At 41.3% G+C, this 19,654-nt stretch overlaps 1 protein-coding gene across 1 annotated transcript in view; it reads right to left on the bottom strand.

The window, feature by feature from the left end:
• grip2b (glutamate receptor interacting protein 2b) overlaps window positions 1-19,654 on the bottom strand; it is a 138,383-nt gene that overhangs the window by 32,677 nt on the left and 86,052 nt on the right. The window contains exons 2-6 of the mRNA XM_076095956.1: window positions 7,752-7,829; window positions 3,423-3,558; window positions 2,603-2,748; window positions 1,832-1,918; window positions 1,334-1,409 (exon numbers count right to left, since the gene is read on the bottom strand). Of these exons, the coding sequence (XP_075952071.1) occupies window positions 1,334-1,409; window positions 1,832-1,918; window positions 2,603-2,748; window positions 3,423-3,558; window positions 7,752-7,829 (523 nt within the window). The remainder of the gene's footprint in view (window positions 1-1,333; window positions 1,410-1,831; window positions 1,919-2,602; window positions 2,749-3,422; window positions 3,559-7,751; window positions 7,830-19,654) is intronic.

The raw sequence follows: 19,654 nt of genomic DNA, 5'->3' as shown, positions 1-19,654 counted from the left end.
GATGTATTACTGCACGTGTCCTGATGTAGTACTGCACGTGTCCTGATGTAGTACTGCACGTGTCCTGATGTAGTACTGCACGTGTCCTGATGTAGTACTGCACGTGTCCTGATGTAGTACTGCACGTGTCCTGATGTAGTACTGCACGTGTCCTGATGTATTACTGCATGCAAATCTTTCACAGAGAGTTGCCAGAAGAATAAAAATAGCATCTCCCAGTTCTCTAGTCTAGCATCAACTGACTGAAGCTGCTGCGTGATCAGAAGAAAGGAGTTACACTTTATCTGATCAAACTCTTCCTGCTGTGTCTTGGCTGGATAACAGTGAAGAAGCAGCGCAGTAGAATATGTCGTTTTCTAAATGGGACCGAGCAGTGAGCTTTGTGTGATTGCAAAAAAGATGACACATTTAAAACTTAAAGCAAGATGTTGTTGTACCAGGAGCCTTATTTACATTAGTTGTAGTGTATATTAAATACTAACATTTCTATGAGATCAGCGTCAGGAGAACATAGCAGCGAACTAGAGCTGGGCAACAAACTGAATCTATCAAATTACCAACAATCCTTTGGTGACCAATTCACCCAACTGCACTAAAAACGTGTTAGAATTTCTTACAAAGTGATGACATGATGCAGTTTTGTGTTCTCACACTGCATCATGTATGGCATGATATGCTTGCTTTGTAATTGGAGTGCACCTTTAGCTAACTGTCTGTTGTCATTGTCACTTGAAAGACAAAGCTGTAGCTTGTTTAGGCTTCATGTTGAGTCCTCTCTTGACCAAAGCATGTGCAATAAGTTAAGATGGCCTCTTACACTCCTCAAACAGGAAGTGGAAGAGGCCAACTGTCTGTGTTCATGGGGGGGTTCAACCAGGGTTCTACCACAAGTAGATGACGCTTCATCGACAGAATGAGGGTTTCTAGGCAATTGTATTAAACCGGGTTTTATATGAGGTGATTCATGCAGCTGCAGCTGTGAGTAACACATAACTGTCAACATACCAGTGACGGTCACAGGATCTGACACCAGTATCCTTGGGGTTTATTCGCATGAGGGCGCAGGCAAATCTCCCAGACTCCTGACTGGAAGTGGCCGAGATGTGCCGCTGTTGGTTTAAACTCAATGGAGGCCAGTGTCTGGCTTTCATTATTCCTAGACTTCCCTTTTCACCCCCATAAGAGACTGTCTCAGTGCAACTGTATGAGCATGAATATGTTTGTTTCTGTGAGCATGCATGTGACTTTGTGTGAGTTTGCACACTTACGCACATGTAGCTGACAGTACAGTATATGCGGGTTTAAGGTTGCATGAGTGTGCAGTCAGTGCTACCTGTCTGCAGGGCCTCCTGGCCTGACGTAGGTGACCACTAGGGGGCGTGACTTGTGCCAGTCCTCGTGGGTACCGCCTGCAAGAAGAGCAAAGGTGAAAGCTGATGACATCAAATCAACCCGTTCTCACTTGTAACTCGTCAAATACCGTAGCTTGGTCATAGCACCCTTTGGCTTCTGTAGGGGACCCATCCACCATCTTATTAAATGGTCAGAGCAGCGACGGACACAAAGAGCAAGAAAGTCTATGTGGGGTGATTGGTGGGGCGGGTTGGATGGAACAAACATAGGACTTTCACCCACGAGTCCACAGTTCCCGTCCCAAGTCACTTCAAACCAAGTCACCATCGACTCATTTTACTGTCGATTTGTTGCGTAACTTCAATTTTTTTTTTTTAAATTCTCCTTTTAGTGGCACCATTCCAACATGGCGCCATGTCAAGCATAACTAGTCATATAGTTCTCTAAATATACAGTTATGTATTTGACTGATGGTTACCTCTCATGACGAAACCAAAGCTGCTCCCCTCTTTGTGCAAACAGATGTCGATGGTCTTTGATATAACCCCCGAGGTGCTGTCGGGTGCTTTGAGAACGAGAGAGGTAGAGCGACAGAAAGAGAGAGCGAGAGACAGAGAGGGGCAAGTTATTCATTTTAGAGAAAGAATTCATGCTGCAGCTGTGAAATATTTCTGCTCCATAATGTGGTGCAACTAAAGTTTTGTTCATTTAATACATTTTACAGCAGGCTAATGGAGCGTAAACATTTAATACAGAAAAATAAAGAGTATGAACAATGACTTAAAGTAATGAGACAATGCAACACGACAAGAAACACTCGTTTTACATTTTGATGATTTAGTTTTAATGAAATAGAAAAATATGTGAATGAGAAGAAAATAAGAAACAATTGGACAATTACGCATCTCACAATATGCATGAAGCGCCAACGTTCAGTGCTGTAACCACCATTGTTCTCTCACCTTAAGGTGTTTAAGTTGTTTGAACCAAACGTACCTTAACACTAACCAAGTGTTTCGTGGCCCCCACCATAACTCCAGCAGATATTGTGGAATTTTCAATAACACCACTAAAAACAAAACTTTATCGAATATATTCCAAGGTTTTGCTTAATTGTCAAATATATAATATAATAACTTTTTGTCTGCTGATTATGTTGGGTTTTTCCCATTGTGCTAATGTCAGACTCTACCGTACTGGAGCTCGTACTTTATGACCCTAAAAGCAATGTGAGTGTATTCGTACGTACCTGTCGGGGGCAGTTCGTACTCCACCTCCAGCAGAACTCTCTCTCCTACGTTCTTCAGTAAGCTGATGATCTCTTCGTGGCGCAGTTTGGTCAGATTGATGCCGTTCACCGACTTGATGTAGTCGCCGACATTTAGCTGGTCACTCCTGCACAGAAGAGGAATCAATGAAGTACAAGGGTGAGGAAAGGGCACCTGGTTTAATCCCTCGACTGTGCGAAAGAAGGGGACGCAGTGACGTCACCCATTGGTTTATGAACTACGCTTTTGAAGCCCTTAATTGCCATCTTTTTTTTTTGTAACCAAAAGTGACACCAGACGGTGGAGCTAAGTACAACCGAATGTTGAATGAGACCAAAATGGATACAAAGAACTCTCATGAACTGGAAACACACACAACAGGTTAAAGTTGTAAAACAAAAACACGGACTCCCAGACCGCACAACACTGTGGTAGAGACCTGTCAATCACAGTACCCCCGCCCTAAAGCATCCCCTGCTTTATGGTCTGTTTTACTCTAAATGGACCATAATTTACTTAATGAACATCATGCTGTATTGAAGAAGACTTGAAACTAGAGATTGAGCCCATAGAGGAGTCGCCCCCTGGTGGACACTAGAGAGAATGCAGCTTTAAGACACTTCAGCATTGGCTTCACCTTTCAGACCCGGAGGTTGCCGCCTGGTTTAATCACATGGTGGAACAACCACATTTTGTTTTGGAAATACTTTATATTTTTTTGTCTCCTGAGCGTTATCGTGAGATGTTTTTTTTATAACAGAATGTATTCTTCCTCCACTTCCTTGCTGGTGTTGCACCCACCTGGCCGCCAGTCCTCCGGGTCGCAGGTTCGATACCCGCGGTTTCCCGTCCTTGTCGGTTCCTCCCGAGATGGTGAGGCCCAGTGTGCTGCCTTCTTTCTTCACCAGCTCCACCAGGGTCACCCCCCGCAGAGCTTCTAACCAAAAACACACACACACACATAAAGACAAATACACACACACACACACACACAGAAGTGCACACAGACACAGACACACACAGTCGATCACACAAATACAGCAGAGAGGTGGAAAGTGGTTAGCGGCGGCCCCTCTGTTCATTCTGATTCCCGGATTAAATGGAAGCCGAGTTACAAGAAAGATAAATCAAAAGATGTTTGCTGCCGAGTGTCCTTGAGTGAGACACTGATCCCCCCCCCCCGTCTGCTCAATATAAGAGAGTCAGCTTTAACGTAAATGTGAGGATCAGATAAGATAAGCATCCGTTAATGAGAATTAACAAAGCCTCAGTGTGTCATGAATTTCATTTCACTTGAAGTGTTCCTGGCAGGGACGGAAAGGCCTTGAAAGGTCAAAGCACATCATCAGTACCAGCAAACAGTCACATGAGTCTTCAGCCTAAAGTCTGTGTGTTAAAACTCATTCATTTACGACAGAAACAACTTCATGAAAAGTCAAAACGATACATATTCAAGTATTTGCACTGCAGGTTATTCACTACATGATGCTTTAGAGATCCGTTTTCCCTGTAAGGTTCTTAGAAAATGCTAATAACATTTGTACATCTATTGTGGTTCAATACAACGTTAAAAAGTAAAAGAAGCGGGAATACCTCTTTCGAGGTACTTATTGTACTGTATGACACTTAGAATCCACTTTAAACCTGACTGTGTGACGCTCCATTTAGATTTTAATCAGTTAATTCAAATTTAAGTAGACAAAAGAATATAAATGCTCTATGGTTTAAAAATTCAAAATAAGGAAGTCATGGTTTACGATGTTTGCACTTTGAGGTGTCAACAGTTTTACAGACGCCTCTTTTACAATGGTGGTCAATGGGGAAAATGCTTTTTGGGCCACGTGGGGAATTTTGGCTGCAATACTGCAAGTGACCACCGGAAGAATATTGAAAGAAGGCTGAGCAACAGCGCCGTATCCAGTTGTTAGTTTACATGCATGGCTTGGATGTTTGGGTCCAAAAACACCGGTCTGCCACCCAGGAGACAGAAGTCAACGTTGATTTACTTGTCACGCAACTTCCTTACTTAAGTCACGCAACTCCCGTAGTTATTTTTACCCTACCGACAATCTTTACCTAAACCTAATCATGTATTTAAATTTTTTTTGTCTCAACCTCACCTGTGAAAACGGATGATATTTTTAAGGCTGTGCATGTAATGAGTGGAAATTGACACGTGTGGCTCAACATTCGTAGCAGAACGCACGAAAAATGAGGAATCATTTCGTAAAATATCATATGAACCTTCGTAAGAGGATACGTTGATCAGGAATATCTCAAAAACTATTGTAAGGCGTAAACGGACCACGATGTATTAAATCTCCTGATTGAAATAAAGACAACTGACATGCTTTGAATGAGCCTGTAACGTGTGAAAAAAATACAACCCTCCACCGAACATACTGAAGAGGATTCTCTGTGTATTGTAGTAATTTCCACAGGAGAACAATAAACTATTGTACATTGTTATATTCCCCAAACACTTCATTGAACTACTGTATCAACATAGAGATCACAACATCCCCCAAAAATCCTGCAGCCGCCCAGCTATTCTTGAGCTGAGTCAAGGCTTCATGAGGTAAACAGCTTAATGAGTTGACTTGGGAACGACACCGCAGACTTCAGTTCACCTTGACTCTTCCGCTGCTTTGAAGTTAAGTGTTCATGACAGACGTTCATGAAGAAAGGCTAGTTTCTCCATGACTGTGAGCGCCGTTATCTGCCATTTTCTTTCAAAGCATCAACCGGGTCCTTCTGCTAGCAATGAAACAATGAAAAGACATCTGCTCGCAACAGATGAAACAAACAAACAAAAGATGTTATTTTTGTTTGTTTGAGACACTTAACATATTAGAGAACTTGTGTTTATTTTCTATAGATGTCCTCACTTGGATAGAATTACAAAACAACCTTTCATGGATAAGGTCTGGGCAAAAAAGTTTAGGATTACAGCAAATTGTAAGCAAGATGCACAGCTCCTAGAGCCACGAATGTCACGTCACATATTCGGTAGTACTACCCAGATGACAGAAACACTGTGTGCCTTCAAGCATACAACCGTGCATTTCAATTGAGAATTACACAGTTTCTCTTTTGCCTTATGCAGGTTTAGTTGCCGCAAAATGCTTTTGTGAATTTGCCTTTTAAGTGTTTAAATTCGAAGCAGCCAAGAGAACATTGGTAGTTAAAATGAAAGAGGCACTGATGTAATACGTGAGATAAAACCTTTGAGGTGTGCTGATGGACAGTCTCTCCAGCTGTCTGTATTTGTATCATTATCATCTACACGTCTACACATGCACGCACACACAAACACACAAACACACAAACAGGCTCAAAGAACAGTGATTCTGTTCTGCAAATAAATAGCTGTCTCTCATTCGGTTTCTATATCTGTCACACACACACACACACACACACACACACACACACACACACACAGGTGAGATGAAGCTTTGGTGTGATAGATGGCTAGATTAGGTAAATCTCTCAGGCGACACTGAGGATCAGTGAGGTGCTTCACACACCAGTTATCTCCGTTTTGGGTATTACAACACACACACACACACACACACACACACACACACACACACACACACACACACACACATATTCATTCATTAGTTCTGTTCCTATTAGATAGAAGCACCAAAGCTTTTACAAATGTAGATGGATTCCTCTGAAATGAATCATCACAAAATTAGTTTTTTTCTTTTTCTTTCTCCTCCGCAGATGCAGAACTGACCGTGTTGGGATTCATAAAGTTTTATCTCCCATTTAATTTTGATGCTCGGGGAACAGAGAATACACACGAGAAGATTTGTACAACACACAGAACGAAACTCATGAAATGGTTTCTATTATCTCAACAGAGAACTCAGGGAAGCCATTTTATCAGGCAAATGGGAGAAAGTACAAATATTATCCAACTCACACATACACACACACACACACACACACACAAACACACACACACACACACACACACACACGCACACACACACACATTGAAGTACATTGTTATGAATTTGTACTCAAATAATAACAAGGAACAGAGTCAACAATAATGTGTCTATGGAAGGTGAATGAGACAAATACTTATAACTGTATACCTGAAGAAAGGTGACGCTGGAAGCGAGAATAGAGCTGAGTTATGTAACTGCATGGATGAATGAAGATGATAACGAGAAGAGGGAGAACAGCACAAAACATATAGGAAAAATAGAGGAAATAAAGAGACCGACAGAGAAGACAAGACACTCAATGGAGGGATTTGGTCAGATTGATAAAAAATAAAAACCTGATGATGGAGATGAAGTAAAATGGGTGATTTCATGATTGAAAGAATTCTAGATAAGAGAGAAAGTAACAAAGAATATAAAATATAATAGATATTTGTAATTCGAAATGGAGAATAATCTTATCATCGGAAAGTATGCTTGAGTCTACAAAAATTGTCAAAGTTCCCAGAAATCAAATTAATTAATTAATCATAATGTTACAACGGAAAGACGTAACGTAAAAACGTAACAACGTAACGTAAAAATGTAACATAAAAACGTAACAACGTAACGTAAAAAATGGAAAGACGGAACGTAAAAACGGAACAGTGTAACGTAAAAACATAACATAACTGAATGGAAAAAACGCAACGTTGTAAGATAAATAGTTTTCAGGACAGAGAGAGAATGGGGTTTCCTTATAAAAATACAGACAAATAAATAACTGTAAATGCATATACATTATGGCAATATATATTACAATAACAAGGTTTGGTGAGACAGTTGGCACTCAGGGACCCTTTCACAGCAAACGCTTTTACTTACAGACAACCTGGGACCTTGTTGTTATACAGACATCAGGTCACTGCCACTCACACACAAAGTACACCAGAATCTGATCGTGAACGAGAGTGAAAATGACCCAGCTTGGACAGAGGGAAGCTGTTTTTCAAACTCATTAAGCAAACTGCTGTCGTCGCACAATTTTGCTTTCGGCATTTGTCTGAGACAAATTATGACGAAAGATTATGATGGTGACGCTGAATGTGGATGACAGATTTTACAGTAGTTATCCAAGCATTATAGGGATGGATGGATGCATGGATGGATGGATAGATGTTGTATATACCTGGTATACTGTGTCTTCTCGAGGCCATGGTCTGTTCTTGTCCAGAGATATCCTTCGTTTTTCCATATGGTCCATCATCTAGAGAAAACAGAGACACACAGCAAAGCTTTAGAGGTATCAATATACTTCTGTTTCTTTGGTTTACACCAAATACACAACAACAGCAATACTCTCCTCCACAGAAATATCTACTACTACTACAACATCTGAAACATCCCTCTCCAACTCACTTCCTTTAATAATTGGTAAAAACACAGAGGGCTACTGCCCAACTGTTGGTATTTGATGCCCTGGGAGTGAGACCAAACTGCTTTGTATTAACGTAACTAAAAACAAGTCAACGTTGACCTTTTGGTTTCACATGGAACATGAACAGCGGTCTCCTGGGTTAAAGTCCTGTGCTTGTTTGCTGACGTTGTCCCTCTTTATACCATGTCATCTGACTTCCTCACAGGCAGCCATGCACGTTCTGGCTCACTATTACATGGGTTACATACAGTACATTACCTGTCATAGGTTTAACAAGCAGTGAAGGGTAACAGGCTGCCCTCCTTTATGTTGCATGTAATTATAAATTAGAGTGTCCCACAAGTCTCCAACAGATAAAATACAATAAAAACAAACTGTATATTCTTCTTCTATGTGCTCTTGTGTATGTATGTTTTACTTCATTGGGCCTCTTTGCCTAAAGAGCTGCAAAATGCTCTGAAAGTGCTGCGTCAGGGGCGTTTCCTTCCTGACAAGTGGAAACATTTACAAGAATTCTACAAAGTCCCCATGTAAATACTTGAAAAGCCTCCCTCACATATAATCTACTCAGCACTATTACAAGTGCAATTGCATCTACTTTGTATATACCACCTTGTAAGACGATTAAGTGTAAGGACGATTTTCCCAGCACCTGTAGTTACAGTCACTATTATTCAATAGTTTGACGCATTGTACACAGAAAGGCCATTTGTGAAGCGGTGATGAGGTTAGTCTCCTCCCTGCTTGGCCATCATCGTTGTGTCACAGGGGGGAACAGATGTCCTGTTTTATGGCCTCTGGCAGAGGCTTTGTGGCAGAGACGTGTGAGGATTTTAATATTTAATACGTTGTAAATTCAGTTCTCCACGGATCTCCACAGGTGTCTGTCGTGAACTGCACTTTAAAACTACCATCATTTTTATTACCCACAGCAAGAATTCTTGTTTGGTTTCTTGTTTCTTGTTAGCCGTGTAAAAACAGACAACACAAAACACAAACACAAGCTCGTAACGTTAAAAAATGGAAGAAAACCCTAAATATTGGACCGAGAGTGAAGTCCAGAAGTTAACTCGTTCACGAGCACACACCCACTGAGCCATGAAATGAGGGAGAACCGCTGCTCAGCAAGCTAACTCAGTAGCACAAAGGCTAACCCATTGACGCTAGCACAAAGGCTAATCCAGTAGCACAATGGGTAATCCAGTAGCGTTAGCACAAAGGCTAACCCAGTAACACAAAGGCAAGCCCAGTAGAACAAAGACTTAGTAACGTCAGCACAAAGGATAAAATAGTAACATTAGCACAATGGCTAACCTACTAAGGTTAGCACAAAGACTAACCCAGTAGAACAAAGGCTAACCCAGTAATATTAGCACAGAGGCTAACCCAGTAATATTAGCACAGAGGCTAATGCAGTAGTAGTCTGAAATCATGACATGCTTTTTTGTGACGGCTACTTGTGTTTGTATGATTTTGGAATACAGGGTTGTTTATATATTCTTATATTACTGGGAAAAAAGCTAAGAGGGCTTGTAGCGAACTCGCGGCCGATATTATTAGATATCCACATACAAACTGAATTCCAATGTCGATTTGAGGCTGGTGTGACACACTGATAATGATTTGAATATTTAGAGTGAAGAATCACTTTGACCTTTGAACATTTTACAAAGTGTTTTCGAGTTCATAATCAATATTAAGAATTCATTAGCGTTTGATCTTAGCACTTTTTATTACATATCCGAAGGTGTCATCTATGATATAGGAAATGAAGTATTTCGCTAACCCAGACTCTCTAACTCAGTCTGACAGACGCTGTGACAGCGGAGCTGCGGCTGTTGTTGTTGTGGCTCTGATGGGAGCGGATGTGTCCTACTTTTACAACCTCTGCTTCATCAGAGGGGTGGAATAACTTTAACAATTCATAAGCCAATTCTCTACTACTTTCATGCCCTCCTCCAGAAGTGTCATTAAGTTGCATTATAATCAGGAACAATTACGCCGCAGCTTAAACATAAATGTCTCTGCAAAACTTGCAGGATAAATATATATATATATTTTTTAATGCTTTCCGGCACCTGAAGCGGCATTTTAAACCAGCTTACTATCAACAGAGTTAAGCAGTTGGAAAGGATGTCCTGCAAAATCCTTTATCTCCGTAGTTGTGCTTTTAATTCCACTTCAAATTGCATTCACACTCCTTTCCAGCTGCCTTCAAGACTCAATTTCACTGCGACAAAGACACTGCAATAGTTTTTTTTTAGCTATTGACTCAAAAGCTTCTGTATATAGGACATATTTAATGATACTGTCACCAAGTTTAACTAGTGGTTTCCATTTTTCTATACTTGAAAAACATCAATTCTTGCTTATTCCCCCTACATTGGTTTCCAGCCACAATCCAAGCACATGCATGTTAGCTGAACGTGAGAGTGTGTGTTTGACCTGTGGATAGGTTGCATTTCACCGATTGCCATCATTGGTACAAAACAAGTATGAACGGATAAATAATTCATTGATGATGTGTTGGTAAAAGCTCTACTGGTGGATTTCTCCTATTTGTATCCGAACCTTTGTTTGGAGCTTCTCCGTCAACTGTTCTCTCAGCTTTTACGTGTCTTAAAAAGAGCGATGGCTAACAAGTGGCTAAATTAGACTACTAAACATCATCACGTCGTCACCGTGCTATACTTCATGAGTCTTTTCTCATATGAAGACACATATGAAGTATTTTTCTACCATACAAGTAGTTTCTTGCCTCCCAACAACCTCAGTCTATGAAGTGTTTTCCATACGGTGACACATTTCCCTCTAACACCTTTAAAATATGCAGCACTATCCCCACCGGTAATGCTTGGAAATCAGTTCTCTCCCCAGCAGTGACAGCGGAAAAGGAGGCCATTGTTGTTGTGTTCGGCAGTTTAGCGATCTTCACAGAGGTGTAATGAGTTTAATAATTCATAAGTTGTGGATTCAATTTTGCTTTAAACCACTTTCATAACTTATCTTGCTGGTTGCTTTCCCCGCTGTGGGGCTGTCACAGGCATAATGGACCCCAGAGGCTGCTCATCAACACACACAGGAACACATGTGCGCACACCCACACCCACACATACACACACACACACACACACACACACACACACACACACACTGACATGCACGGGCTCTGGCAGACTGATGCATACCCAAAAGGATTTAGGCACCAAACGTACACCTATATGTGTGCACAGGCACCAAAACAACCCAAAAAATGTGTCCTTACAAGTACAAGACCAACATGTACTGTTATATAAACAGGAACTTGCACACACACAAACACAGTAACTTGAGACATAAAGAACGCTTCAGGCAACTTGGCCATCTCTGGAACTGGATGTGAGACAAAACTGTTGAAGTCACAACTTTTCCCAGCAGCAGTGTGAATCCTCAGCTCTCGGCCTCCAAACCCACTAAAGTCTGGTGCCGAAGATCTGGTGGCCGAGTTATCAGCGGACTGCAAATATGTTTGTCTGGAAGCACAACACGTGATCTGTCACAATAACCGCCTTTATGAATGGATGCACAGCTTCACCCGAACACGTGTCCTCCGTTCTCCAGCTCTGCCTGATAAATTAGTGTCTCCTGGTGAATAATTTGAATACGATTAGGCTAATGACTGCTGGCGCTGTCAGCTTACTGAACAGGTTGAGTTATAGACTAGGCGTCAGGCCAGATCCCCCCCCCACCCCCCCGCAGTAGAAGCGGCGGCATTATGCTTACAGTGCGAACATCTTTTCAAACAGAGACGGTAATGACTTCAGCACGGGCAAAGACAGACTAAAGGATGGATGTCATCATTAAAAGGTCCAACTAAATTTTGTACAACATTTTTCAAAGTTGTGATTCTGACTCGGTTAGAGCAGATGCTGTTAGAGTGAATGAATGTATAACTTTAACTATTTTCCCAAATTCTTTACAGCAATTGAAGTTTTTTTTCAGACCATTTTCAAACAATTCCGAACAAAAGCCGGTCTTTCACCCAGGAGACCGTTGTTCGTGTCCCGCGGGAAACAAAAAGTTAACATTGATTTATTCCCAACGCCACTTTTGTAGTTATTTTAACCCAAATCAAAGATCTTTTCCTAAAACCAACACAATCAAATATTTCACAATCTTATTCTGAATCGAACTAAGTATTTCACAATCTTTAAGAAATAAGTCAGATTGTATAGAAGTCTATGAGAAAATGACTCTACTTCTCTCTTGATTTATTACCTCAGTAAACATTGTAAACATGAGTTTATGGTCTCAATCTAGTTTCAAGTCTTCTTCAATACAGCATGATGTTCATTTAGTAAATGATGGTCCATTTAGAGTCAAACAGACCATAAAGCAGGGGATGCTTTAGGGCGGGGCTTACTGTGATTGACAGGTCGCTGCTGCTACCGTATACGGCCGTAGTCCAACATGGCAACGGCAAAATCACCAAACTTGAGGCTTCATAACGGAAGTCCACAAACCAATGGGTGATGTCACCATGACTAAGTCCCCTTCTTATATACAGTCTATGTCTCAGACTAATGTCAAACCTTTGGACATGTGGAGACAACTACTGGGGGCTGACATGTTATATTTGTTAACAGGAATAAAAAGGAGCCATGCAGCAAGTTCAGCAGGCACAACATAGCAGACTTCCATACATAGATAATACATCTGTGACCCAATCGCACACATACCTATATAGGAGTTGAAGCACAAACTACAGGTGTAGCATCTTCTGCCTGTTTTACAGGGTTGTGGGTGAAGATTAAAAACATCCCGCTTTACACAGAAACACCTGCCAGGCCTGTGTGTGTGTGTGTGTGTGTGTGTGTGTGTGTGTGTGTGTGTGTGTGTGTGTGTGTGCATGCATGCATGAAGGAAATACTAACAGACACGGCTCTGTGGAGGAGCGCAGGCTTCCCTCAAGCTTCCACCAAATCTTTTACACAAACACACACGCACGCAAAAGACATTACGTATACTGTACGAGCACGCACACACAAACAGTCTCTTTGTCCTCGCAGGCCGCTGACGATGAGGATGTATTGTCGTCACCTGAGGACGAAAGAGACGTGATTGCTGTTGTACACAAACTCGCTGCCTCCTCATTATCTTGCAACATACTGAGGCAATGCTGAGCCTATCTGACTGCAGAGCTAAGAGGAAACAACCCGCGTGGCACAGTATTAGAAGAGCGAGGACACTGGGTCTTCAACTGCAATGTTCTCCTCTTAAGAAGAATAAGGTGTAAAAGAGGCCAAACATGTTAAAACTTGAGAATCAGTGAACAGCAAATTATCAAACGTAGGTCTCCTTCATCAAGGGAGTTCATCTCCCAAGGAGGGCAAAGGGACCAGATATGAGAGAAACCGGGGCCGGGGCCCAGCTGAGACCCGCTGTCTGAGTCCTGTTGAGTTCATTTCATTATTTTGCTGCTTCAAAAAAAAAGATTTTTAAATAACAAATAAACGAGGGACTTTTATTGTGAAGAATTAGTAGGAAAACTAGTTTATCATGAATGTTAGCAGCTTTCCTCCAATATAACAAGTCTTCTAATATTGCAGCAAAAGTAGCAGGAGAAAGCTCGTTCATCATTGAAATAGCAGAGCTTTGTTAGCGGCTATTCTTAAAATAAAATAGAAGTACTGCCTTGTGGTTGTACGCTTCCACCAACCAACCTAAGTTTCAGTTTACATCCATGTCTGTCCAAAATATCGCTTCATTCTTTCATCCTATTAGACATTAATACATTAATACACAATTGTCACAATTAGCATATGAATCCTTGAGACGACGGCAACAAATGTGTTTTGTGAGTTCACAATGAGCTTTGACCACCAAAATCTAATCAGCTCATCCTTGAGTCTAAGTGGATGTTTGTGCCAAATTTGAGGACGTTTGCAGGTGTTCCTGAGATATGACGAGAAGAGTACAGACGTGACACAAACAGACAAATTAATGTGTGTGTGTGTGTGTGTGTGTGTGTGTCTATAGGAACATGGAATTGGACGAGCAGTGTGTAATGACTGCTATCTCATTGCAGCAGTGGCAGAGTCTTCAAAATAACTAAACTGATAATGGAGTTTACAGGTGAGGTTTGGAGATAATGTGGTCACAATGGTTTGATACAGAATTCAACGGCGGTGCTGAAAATAAAAACGAGATCGAGTTAAGCGCTGATGCCCGACAGCTCTTCCAAAATCCTCGTATAGCAAAAACTGTGTAGACGCCTCCATGCTCCTAAAAAACAATACAGACAATGCATGTACAGACAATGAACATTTCTAAAGTCTGTTGATCAAGTTGATCCACAGGTTACTCTCTGATCCAACCTGTTGAACTGAAAACATTTCCTGCATCTCAAAACATCATTAAAAAAAAAGCAATATACATAATGTTTTTTCTAATCAAAATAAATGGTGCGACATGAACAAAAATGTCTTTTAAAATGCTCTATTAGCTACTTTTAAAAGGTTTTCCTGGTTTGCATACGAGAGAAAGTGCTTTGAAAGAGAATAGTTTGCTTTCATCGAGCGAGGCTCCCTGAGGTAAAGCTTTAGAAGAACCAAGTCGATGTAATATGTTCCTTTGAACATACTTTCAATCTTCCGCTTTCCGTCTGTCTCTATTGTTCCGTGGTTATTACTTTCTCCCCGTCAATATAAAGAACCAGAACGCCTGTCAGAATGTCTTGGGGAGTATTTAAGCTGTCGTGGTTGAAAACAAGCTCTTCAATTACACATCGAGTGGCTTCCCCCCGTCCGCCATGTTAAATCAATAACATCATACGCCACTACTCACACACACAATTTGACAAATGTTGCAAATATTCTGTACCTTACTATGTGTATCATTCTATCGTCCACTTTTATTACCGTAAAATGACAGTGTTGAGACCTTAAATGTTTTTCCTTTTGTTTGTTTTATTTCAGATTAGCACCCCAGGATTCATGATTCAGGAGACTCGTTGTCATCTGTGAGTTCTTTACGAAACCATCTGTATCCAGTGGTGGAAGAAGTGTTCACATCATTTACTGCAGTAAAAGTACTAAAACCACACAGTGAGAATAATCCACTACAAGTAAAAGTCCTTTTTTGAAAATGTTACTTCAGTAAAAGTGTGCAAGTGTGATCTGGAAAATGTATTTAAAGTACTTCAATTAAATGAATCCATTTTGCAGTTAAATGTTCCCTGTCAGTGTTTTACTGTTGGAATAATATCACTGCTGCATTAATGTTTATGTTACATTTGAATTCCTTTATTTACTGTTGGCTAGGTTAATCTACAGCAATGCATCATATTCTATGAAATCAACATGTGATAATGTGAGAACCACGTGTCTCTAAACAATATGAACCTCTGAGGTGTAGTGGAGTAAAAAGTACAATATGCACCTCTGAGATACAGCGGTAGAAGTAAAAAGTATAAAATGGAACAAGTACCTCAAATTTGTACAGTACGATACTTGAGTAAATGTACTTTCCTACATTCCACCACTGTCCCTTTCTGAGTTAAAGACATATTAGCTAGAACGAACAATGGTGGAAATTGTGAGGAAACGACACAAAAAGGATTTAAAACGACAGTTGAGACCCCTGAGTTTCTTCTGTAGCAACAAAAGAATTGAGGTGTTTCTATAACAGCAGCAGCAGTCTTTCCCTCCTCTCTGAGAATATGAAAGTGCGTTTCATCTGTGAGCCAATCATCATGACTCAGGCTAGTTTTAATACGACCCAGAAGATATTAAAAAATATATATTATGAAAACAGAAAACCCTTAATGAAAATCTGCGAGGCTGCAACAATACATGAATGTCCAGAAGGTAGACGCACTGTACACAATAGTACATTAACATAACAATGCTGCCCATTTATGAAGTTCTGTTGTCTGATTTAAAATGCATAATACACATGAATGAGCTGAAACTACAGGAGTGTGTTTGTATTGGGCAGCTGCCAGGCGTCCATATTAAAAGTGAAGCAGGCTGCTGCTGTAAATAATAATACAAAAAATGCACACAGCAAGTCTTATCTGCGTACATAAAAGAAGACACAAGACGCCATTGAAAGGACTTGAATTGATCGGAGCGATGCACTCAGCCCGTTTCATTTCGTTGAATGAGGCATTTTAGCCAACACGCCGGTATAATCAACCAAGTATTCAGCCGAACCTCCAGGTACAATACAAATAGAGTAGAGCGCTGCTGAAGAGTAAGACAAAGGCAGAAGCACCTGTTCATTCACAGCTACAATACAGAGAGATTGGCACAACTGGCGCGAAAACGCCCACTGATTTGAAACCATTATTTTCTCAGAAAAGGAATCAAATTATGCAGATTATCGATCATTACTTACACCAAATTTTGCACTGACTAAAATTTTAACCGGATCTAAAATACAACTATTTCCCCAACGATCATGTCACAGCTTCACACAATGCATGTACAAAAGGATTGTAGATGTCTACATGTATCTTTGTGCGTGCATGACACACACACACACACACACACACACACACACACACACACACACACACACACACACACACACGCTCCAAGGCATCTGATTGCGGTCATTATGATGCCTGAGGCGAAGATGTGTAATTAGCTATTGTCCGCGACAATGCTGGCACATAGTGCGACAATTGTTAACACATATAGCCGCACTAACACACACATACACACACACACACACACACACACACACACACACACACACACACACACACACACACACACACAGAGGAGAGAGAGAGAAGACAAAACACACATGAACCGTATCACCCCCTCCACCCGCTGAGCAAATACAGGCAAACACGTACGGGACAAATAAATAGAAAAAACACACACAATTATGCAAACAAACTCTGTCACCCCCTCGCACAAATTATCCTTATCCAGCAACACACACAACTATCGCTCACCCACACATAGAGAGCGGCTATGGAAGGAACAAGCAGTAATTAGGGCGCTTAATAGCTTCTCTGTTGTGGTTAATTGCATATGTGGATCTGGCTGGGGGGTGGGCAAGGGCAGGGAGGGAGGGAGGGAGGGGTGAAGATGGGTGTCACCACCGCTTTGGCTCGAATGATCTCACGTTGTTTTTCCTCTGTTTCCTCGCTTTACTTCTTTTCTCTCCAAGCTCTTAACTTTTTTGGGGTAAAACTTTCAAAAATCGGTTACTCAAAGTGCTCACTCTTTAGAGCAGGATCAGCCTGAAAACGGATGCATGACAGTTTCAGTTACTGCACAACGCAACGTAAAGCAGCTTAAAGCAACACAATGTAACGTAATGTAACGTGACTTAACACACCTCAACCTAATGCAACGTAACATAACATAATGCAACGCAACATAAAGCAATGTAACGTAACAAATCAACGTAACGCAAGATAACAAAACTCAACTTAATGCAATGCAACGTAACGCAATGCAACGTAACGCAATGCAACATAACGCAATGCAACGTAACGCAATGCAACGTAATGCAATGCAACGTAACGCAATGCAAAGTAACAGAATCTAACCCAGCGTAAAGCGACATAACTTTACGTAAAGCAACATAGCATAAAGCAATGTAGCGTTAAGCAACGTAACTAAAGCAATGTAACTAAAACACGTAATGTCAAGCTATGCAATGTCAAGCAACGTAACGTAATGCAAGTAATGCAACTTAACTCAACGTAAGACAGCGCAACGTAAGACAGCGCAACGCAATGCAGCGCAACGCAGTGCAACGCAACGCAGCACTCAGAAAGCAACACGTAAAGCAATGTATCAGAACACAAAGTAATGTAACGCAATGCAACGTAACGCAATGCAACGTAACGCAATGCAACGTAACGCAATGCAACGTAACGCAATGCAACGTAACGCAATGCAACGTAACGCAATGCAACGTAACGCAATGCAAAGTAACATAATCTAACCCAGCGTAAAGCGACGTAACTTTACGTAAAGCAACATAGCATAAAGCAATGTAGCGTTAAGCAACGTAACTAAAGCAATGTAACTAAAACACGTAATGTCAAGCTATGCAATGTCAAGCAACGTAACGTAATGCAAGTAATGCAACTTAACTCAACGTAAGACAGCGCAACGCAACGCAGTGCAACGCAACGCAGCACTCAGAAAGCAACACGTAAAGCAATGTATCAGAACGCAACATACCGGAACACAAAGTAATGTAACGCAACATAATCTAACAAAACACCACCGGAATTCAATGTAGCTTCACTTCCGCATATAAGTAACAAACATACCTATTTTAACTCAAACCGTCATCTTTTCCGAAACCTTACCAAGTACTTTTGTTTAAATTCACAACGTAAACCATAAAAACTGCGACATTTTCACATTGTGTGGGTATAAGCACAGTTTTCTCGGACTGAAGCGTTGGTGGTGATAACGTCTGAAAACGGGCGTTTAATGGGCCGATGACATTCAAAATGTTAGTACATTTTGCTTTTGAACTGTCAGACACATAATATGTCACTAAACCCTGCGTAATAGGAGGCAAACCTCTCTTAAAACATGGCAAACAAAAGGAAAGCTGGTGTTCAAAAAGAAAAAGAAGAAAGAAACGGTTCACAGCAGAAGAGAAGCAGGCGTGAAACAGCTTGGCGGGTGTAGGGCAGGAAAAAAAACACATCAAAAACTCCTTTGAAGTTACAGTTTAGTTTTTCTCTCTGCCAACACTTCGATGCCACGGATCCGACATGATGCTCAGTTTACTCTGTTGACAAGGTTGAGCAGAAGGCCGGCGAAGAGAGACGGATGAAAGGATGAAAAATGAGAGATAAGTGGCTTTTCGGTGAGGAGTGAGACGGTCCTTTTATTGATAGGTCACATGGTTTGGTCCCCGTCAGCTGCCCTACGCTCTGCCGTGATGTACACTGCTTGTACACCGCAAGTGAAGAGCGTTATTTAAATGCGTTGAAATGTAAATGAGAGAAGGAGATGAAGACACAGAGAAGTTTGTACTTCTGGCTACACGTCACTTTGAATATAATGTATGAAATAATCCTACAACTGCTGCGCCTTATATATGTGTGTGTGTGTGTGTGTGTGTGTGTGAATATATTTCCAATGAGTTCTCATCCTCGCCTGCACCGCCGTCACGCTCTCAGAGCAGACGCCCTCCTGCAGGATTATGGTTACAGCATGCTGAGCTGAAATGCAGTTTGTAGGGAACGGCAGAGACAACTGCACAGCTGATGACAACATCCAACGCACTCACGGCCTCACAGCAGCCGCCATTAACATCTCAGCGCGGTCAGCTCTCAAGTGCTCAGAAAATGAAGCGAATCAACTTGCGCGGTCGGCAGAAAGCCAAGGCGGCGATAAAACTTCGTCATTCAGTTATACTCAATCGCTCCTCCATTTAATGTGCTGATTTCTTTAACAGAGATAAACAGATTAAGTCAAAGCTGTAAACAATGCAGACAACACAAGAAGTAGTGGACATTCCCACACTACCCGAACAGCAAGGAAGGATTTAAGACGTTGCAACACAAATCATCCATAATGTGTCTTGGCCTGCTGCTCTCTCGCCTATAACTGCTTGAATTTTCCAAATGAATCCCTCTTGAGGACGAAGCCAAAGTGCGGCAGCAGTTTAACAGCATGCAG

Source organism: Anarhichas minor, unplaced genomic scaffold (assembly GCF_050575085.1).
Source record: "Anarhichas minor isolate MPS153535 unplaced genomic scaffold, ASM5057508v1 ptg000021l, whole genome shotgun sequence".
In the NCBI taxonomy this organism is placed as follows: Eukaryota; Metazoa; Chordata; class Actinopteri; order Perciformes; family Anarhichadidae; genus Anarhichas; species Anarhichas minor.
Note: the sequence above shows the minus strand (reverse complement) of the source record. Positions and strands in the feature narration are given on the sequence as shown.